This window comes from Carcharodon carcharias, chromosome 9 (genome assembly GCF_017639515.1).
Source record: "Carcharodon carcharias isolate sCarCar2 chromosome 9, sCarCar2.pri, whole genome shotgun sequence".
NCBI lineage: Eukaryota > Metazoa > Chordata > Chondrichthyes > Lamniformes > Lamnidae > Carcharodon > Carcharodon carcharias.
Genome location: NC_054475.1, coordinates 8565994 through 8572267, shown reverse-complemented (window position 1 = coordinate 8572267; position 6274 = coordinate 8565994). Strand labels below are relative to the sequence as shown.

The 6274-nt window shown below is 48.5% G+C and overlaps 1 protein-coding gene across 9 annotated transcripts in view; it reads left to right on the top strand.

The window, feature by feature from the left end:
* plekha6 (pleckstrin homology domain containing, family A member 6) overlaps nucleotides 1–6274 on the top strand; it is a 329654-nt gene that overhangs the window by 221416 nt on the left and 101964 nt on the right. The window contains exon 1 of one of the 9 annotated variants that reach the window (XM_041195225.1): nucleotides 3801–3934. The exons of the other annotated variants lie outside the window; for them this stretch is intronic. Coding sequence (XP_041051159.1) covers nucleotides 3813–3934 — 122 coding nt within the window. The 5' untranslated portion in view covers nucleotides 3801–3812. Of the gene's footprint in view, nucleotides 1–3800; nucleotides 3935–6274 lie in introns of those variants that run through there. 9 annotated transcript variants of the gene reach the window in all.

The following is a 6274-nucleotide window of genomic DNA, read 5'->3' as shown; positions in this document are numbered from 1 at the left end:
CAGACACAGAATTACATGGGATGTACAGCTCAGAAACAGGCCATTCGGTCCATTGGGTACACACCAGTGTTTCTGCTTCAAAAATGCCTGCTCCCACCCCTCTTCATCTCACTAGGTCAGCACTACCTTCTACTCCTTTCTTCCTCATGTGTTTATCTAGCTTCCCTTTAATGCATCCACACAAACACATCCACACACACTATTCATCTCAGTTATAGTCCTCGCAGTAGCATGTTCCACACTGTCAGCACAAGCTTGCTTTAATTCATTTGTGTGTGTGAGAACCTCTTAACAAATTGATCCTTGTCAAGCATGTTCCTGAAATACTGGTGAGTCACTTCAATGTTCATATGACATGTCTGACTAAACGCGGCTTCCTCCTCTCACGCTAGTGTTGAGTTTGCCTCCAACCATACTTGAGTATCAAATTGAAACCCAAGGAAAAAGATATTTGACCTTATTTAAGAATGGTTCAATATCAGCCACGGAAGTGGATTCCCCTTGTGATAGCATTCTTCTGACTTAACTTTGTGTTTGTTAATTTCTGTGGAGTTAAATATTTAGACAAAAATACCCAGTGAGGAATTTGATTGTACATGTTTGTTTGTGGATCTAAGTGGATCTGCGCATACAAAAACAAACAATTTCGTCGAGTACTTAATCCCTTACAAAAACAAGCATTGGCATTCATATAGCCCCACTTCAAAGAGTCTCTAACCACTTGAAGCTATCAATCAAACTGTGAAATGGCAGGTTCCCACTGTGATAATAGAAGGTTGTGAAATCAGTCATGCAGCACCAACCCAGTAATGATTGCTCTCAGGTTTATATGAACAACATACAAATGAGGAGCAGGAGTAGGCCACTCAGCGCCTTGAGACTGCTCCGCCATTCAATATGATCATGGCTGATCTGATTGTAACCTCAACTCCACATTCCCGCCTACTCTGATAACCTTTCACTCCCTTGCTGATCAATAATCTACCTGTATCAACAGACAAAATGAAATAGCAAACAAGGATTTTTTTTTTAATGCTCCACGCAGTTTATTCAAAGATTTAAAGGGCAGGAGTTTTAAACGACTTGACAGCTTTACAAGTCCTTTTGACAGTTGCTTTGAAATATTTGACAGTTCCTTTTGGACAGGTCTCTAAACAGTTCCAATGGGTTTATGCTCATTTTACTCACATACTTGTCCACTTTTAACAATCCCAAAGGGCAGCTGATCTCCCGCAAAGATGTCCCAGGACCATATTCAAAGAGGTGTCCTACTTCCTTAAAGGACTGTGCAAAGTTTCGACCTGAGCCTGCCAGGTCTAGTTTGCACATGTTGTGTTTCACACACCTAGGTCTCCAAAATCAGGCATGAGGAGAGTCAGCTGCTGATTCATATGGGCAGCTTCCTCTGCCAAACACACACGTGTGAAACGCGAGACCCCCCCCATTCCCCCCCCCCACCCCCGGAAAATGGCAGATGCCTTTTTGTGGGGTGGGGGGGGGGGGCTTCTGGATTTTGACCCCCTCTGCCATTTCCACAGTGCGATAACCCAGGCTCTAGTTGGTCATGGTTCTGTCCCATGCACTCTCTATTTTCTTCCAGTTCAGATTTGGAACTGCTTTTACTTTTTAGAAGCTTTTAGGTGACAGGTTTCACTGTCTTTGCTTTAAGGTCTCAAATGTGATCCAGCAATTGGAAGGTATTTGGGAACTGGTAGAGAACAATAGATGTGAATTGCTCGCTTTAATGGAACAACAAGATGCCTAAGATTGGGGCTAGTGATTCGTCTTGGAGTGATACCGTACAGCGAATTGTAAGAATTTCTTGTGTGTGCCCATGTTTACCATCTCTCTGCCTGTCTCTCCTTTGAGAGACTCCTTAAAACCCATCTCTTTGACCAAGCTTTGGATCATCTGTCCTCATATCTCCTTATGTGACAAATTGTTTGATAATGCTCCTGTGAAGCGAGTTGGGACCTTCCAATATGTAAAGGGTGCTATATAATTGGAAGCTGTTGTTGTTATTGGCTGTGTGGATGTCACTTGTGGAAAATGTCTGGGAACTGCCAGTTCCTTCCCAGTGAGGGGTGGAAGTCCCACACTACCCCAGTTTAGCCAACCCGCAGTGCATTATGGCCGTGGGACTGGCTGACGTGGAACAGGTCGCTTCCACACCCATTTTGCTTCCTGGGGAGGGGGATGGGTTGGGGAGGGGTGGCGGGATCCATCCGCCCCCTTTGTAATATGCTGCCCCATCTATCTGCCTGTGTCTCTCTCCCTCTATCCGTGCCTCTTTGTGCCCGTGTCTCACTCTCTGGCTATTTCTCTCTTTCTTTGTCAGTCAGTCTCTGTCTGTCTCACATTCTCTCACACGCGCTCTCTCTCTCGAGAGGCAGCTTTTTTTTTAAACAAGCGTTTCCTGCAAATAACTGACAGATTCATAATCCCGTAACATTGCCCTTTTAAGTGGTACCACATTACAACAAAAATTTTGACTCGTACCATATGTAATAACGAAAACAAACCCACCAGGCAATCGAAGGGGTTCCGAGTGGGTCACAAACATCAAATTAAAGCCGGTTCTTTATGTTCCTGAAAACTAAATTGGTGGCATCTTCCTCTGCGCAGTATCTGTTACCCAAACCCCAAGCATCTGCGGTATTTAATCTCCGAAGTGTGGGTCAGTGTGGGGTCCTTTTTTTCCCAACATCCTCTGCTGACCCATGCTAGGAGCACTGACACCTCGTCCGTCCTTCACCAGTAAAACCATGAAGCCAGTGGTACGCTGACAGCATCCCCATGATCAGCCACTAAAGAAAGGCAGACTTGCATTTACATAGCGTCTTGCATGGCTTCTGGATGCCCCAAACGCTTTATAGCCAATGATGTACTTTTCGAAGTGTTGTCATGTTGGAAACGCGGCAATCAATTTGTGCACAGCAAGCTCCCACAAACAGCCATGTGCTAATTGCCAGGTAACTTCTCTCCGATGATGTTGGTTGAGAGGGTAAATATTGTCCAGGACACCAGGGAGAATTCCTCTCCTCTTCTTCATGTGAACGGCGCTGTGGGGCCTTTTACACCCAATTGAGTTCAAATCTGGGATTGTCCTAATCTCGGTAACAGGGTGGTACCTTTTTATAACAATAAGCCTCGGTGGAATAGTACAGGGTCACTGCTACCAGCCTGTGACGAGACTCTCGCAGAGATTCAGGGACTTTTAGCGAAATATAATGCTGACATCTATCGAGGGCCTTGTTGATGAGTCTCACAAAGCCACCACTTGATGCATTTTTTTGCCTAAAATTTTTTTTTGTGTGTAATTTAATGTGATGGGGGCGTGGCACTTAAAGGGTAAACCATTTCACGAAGTAATCCATTAGTGCAAATTGAAGGAGACAGCAGCACTTGACAGCTTTGTGATCACTGTTGAGGATTAAATAGGTTTTAGTACAGACCTGCAGACAGTGAGCTATTGTAAAATAGCTTTATCGGCAAGACTCAGTGCTTCATTACTGAGAGAGGTGGCTGGCCACCATACCACCAGTACCTGACTGATTCCTGTGTCCTTCAGACCCTCGCTTGAGAGGGAGTGGGTGTTTGTGTGTTGGGGGGGGCGGGGGGGTGGGGGGTGGTGGTGGTGATCATTTGAGAAAAGAAACTGCGTGAAGAATTTCTGTCTCCTGCACTTCACCTTGCTGACTGCTTAGGTGTAGGCTTTGTCAGGCTGCCAAGGTTGAGCTTGGCAATGAAGCTACCATCCTCCCTGTCTCCAGCAGTGAAATTCTGAGGCGAAACATAAGGATGTGCAGGGAATGATCCCGAGATCCCAAGCCCGTGGGACGGAAGGGCACTGTAAGCTTCCCAGGTTATTGATATTGCAGGAGCTGTCTGCCATTAAAATAATGCTGAAGTTCAGAGCTGATAGGAAGAAGAGGTAGGTGCCTATAATAAGGACAGTATAACTGCTGCATAGGCTGATTAACTCCTTTACACACTTGTCAGGGTAATGCTGCATTGCAGTATTCCTATAGACCTGGCAAATGGGCTTCTCTGAAATGGTTCAGCAAAAAGACGGACTCAGGCTTGTTTTCTGAATGGAGGGGTGTTGGGGGTTGCGGGTGTTCTGCGTTTTGGGGAGGCGCTGTGTGTGTGTGTGTGTTTGCCTGCCTGTCTCTTAAATGCCCCAGGACGGCGTATGGTTAAATGTGTGAGAGAATTTCTGCGTGCTTTTTTTTTTTGGTAGTGCTGTGTTGACGTGCCTGAGATGCCGGTGGTTTCTGTGTATGCGGTTGCTGCACAGACTGTGCACAGGTAGGGGCGAGAAAAATGGCCTTGATTCGAAAACAAAGTGTTCTGTCAAACACCGGTGCCAGTTCCTCACCTCCTCATGTGCTGGGGTTAAGATTCTCCTGCTGCGTAGAAACTACACTTATACGTTGTGGTTTACAGCCGGAGAGTTGGAGGGGTTGCGGGGGTGGGGGTTTGGAGGGGGGGTGGTGCTGGGGGGCTGGTTGGGCGGGGGGGGGGCGCAAGGTGTGGAGGTGTTTCTGTTGTGTTGCCATTTGCAATACCAGCTCTCCATAAGCAGCACAACTTGTCCCAAACTGGCTTCCCTCCTAGAAACTGTTAAACCTTAACAATATTAAAACCTAGCTGCTAGTCCGTCACTTAACAATATGTAGCTCATGGTAGTAGACTGTACAGAAATGTAGTGCTGTATGTGACCAAGTCATTACCTATCATGCAGTTTGTACTACACCTGTTGTAGCAGTTGGTGAGGGCTGAATTTTCCCAGCCCTGTGGAGATGGGTTTGGAGGAAGGGGGGGAGTTGGCTGGGAAGGTAGCGGGGAAACCCAGTTGGGATGGCTGCACCTAATGCTGTCCTAACTCCGAACGGCTTACCCAAGGGTGACCGCCAGGGAAATCAGCAGCCTGTGTTTTGGGGTGGGGTTGGGGGTTGGGGGTTGGGGGTGGGGGGGGTGGTGGGGCAGTCAATAGCCACCAATCTTGGGCATTTATCCCATGCCGCTGGAACTTTCCCAGTGTCGATCAGCCTCCTACACTGAATGGAGGTGTCCGCCAGTTGGGGAGGGCCATCGGAGACTCCTCGACTCCTCTCAAACCCTCAGTGATGCATCTGCGAAGGCGAAACGGCCAGAGTCGCGGTCACCCCTGTGGATTTGTTCCCCCTTTCCATTCTGATGGGCCCAATACCTCCGGGCCTTCATTTTTCAAACAGGTTCAGTTGGGACCCATTTCGAGGTGCCCTCGTGCTCACTTACCTGCCTCAGCCAGGGCCACCTTTTCTGGTCTGGCTGCCTAGTGGCCCAGTGCTGTCAGCCCGCTCAATGGGGCCTCCCCTGTGGTGATTCTTCCCGCCATCCTTAACGCAGAGGCAGAAAAGCGTCCAATTCTGAGGCCGTCTCGTGTAAATTTGCTCTGGTGGTGGCGCTGAAGCCATGTGCGCAGGCTCAGGACCCGCGTTTGGTGCATTGTCGGCAAAATGCGGCCCGAAGACTCCGTGGGCCGGATTGCCAGGCGAACAGCACGACTCCGGAGCCATTTAAAAATGATCCAGTTCTGGGATTCCCACTCCGATTCCCAGCGTCGGCAGTTCTGCCAGCGCGGGATAAGATTGCGGAATAGCCAGCCCACGCCCTGCACTCCCTCCCAAGCCTGGCTGCCTTCGTTGGAGGGACAGGCTCCCATTGGCCCCCGGTAATTTTTTGTGGAGTCGGGTCAGCTTCTGCACGACTCGTGGTTCATGTCCCCTCAGAGGAGACGGGAAGGAGATGGTGGCAAAGTGGCGATGTCACTGGGGTAGTAACCCAGAGGTCCAGACTAATGCTCTGAGGGCACAGGTTCAAATCCCACCTTAGCCACTGGTGGAATTCAAATTCAATTAATAAGTTTGGAATATAAAGCTCGTCACAGTAACGGTGACCATGACAACTATCAGCGATTGTTGTGGAAGCCCATCTGGTTCACTAACGCCCTCTACGGGAGGAAATCTGCCACCTTTATCTGGTCTGGCCTACATGTGAGTCCGGATCTATGGAAATGTTGCTGGCTCTTAACTCCCCTCTGAAATAGCCTAGCAAGCCACTCGGTTCAAGGGCAATTCTGGGCGGGCAGCAAATGTTGGCCTCGCCAGAAATCTCCACATCCCATGAATAAGTAAAAACATAGTCTGGATTACGGGCCCCTCACCATGGCTCCTCATGCCCTCTATGTTAACCCTCTTGCCACATCTCCCTCCCTTTCTCTGTCTCC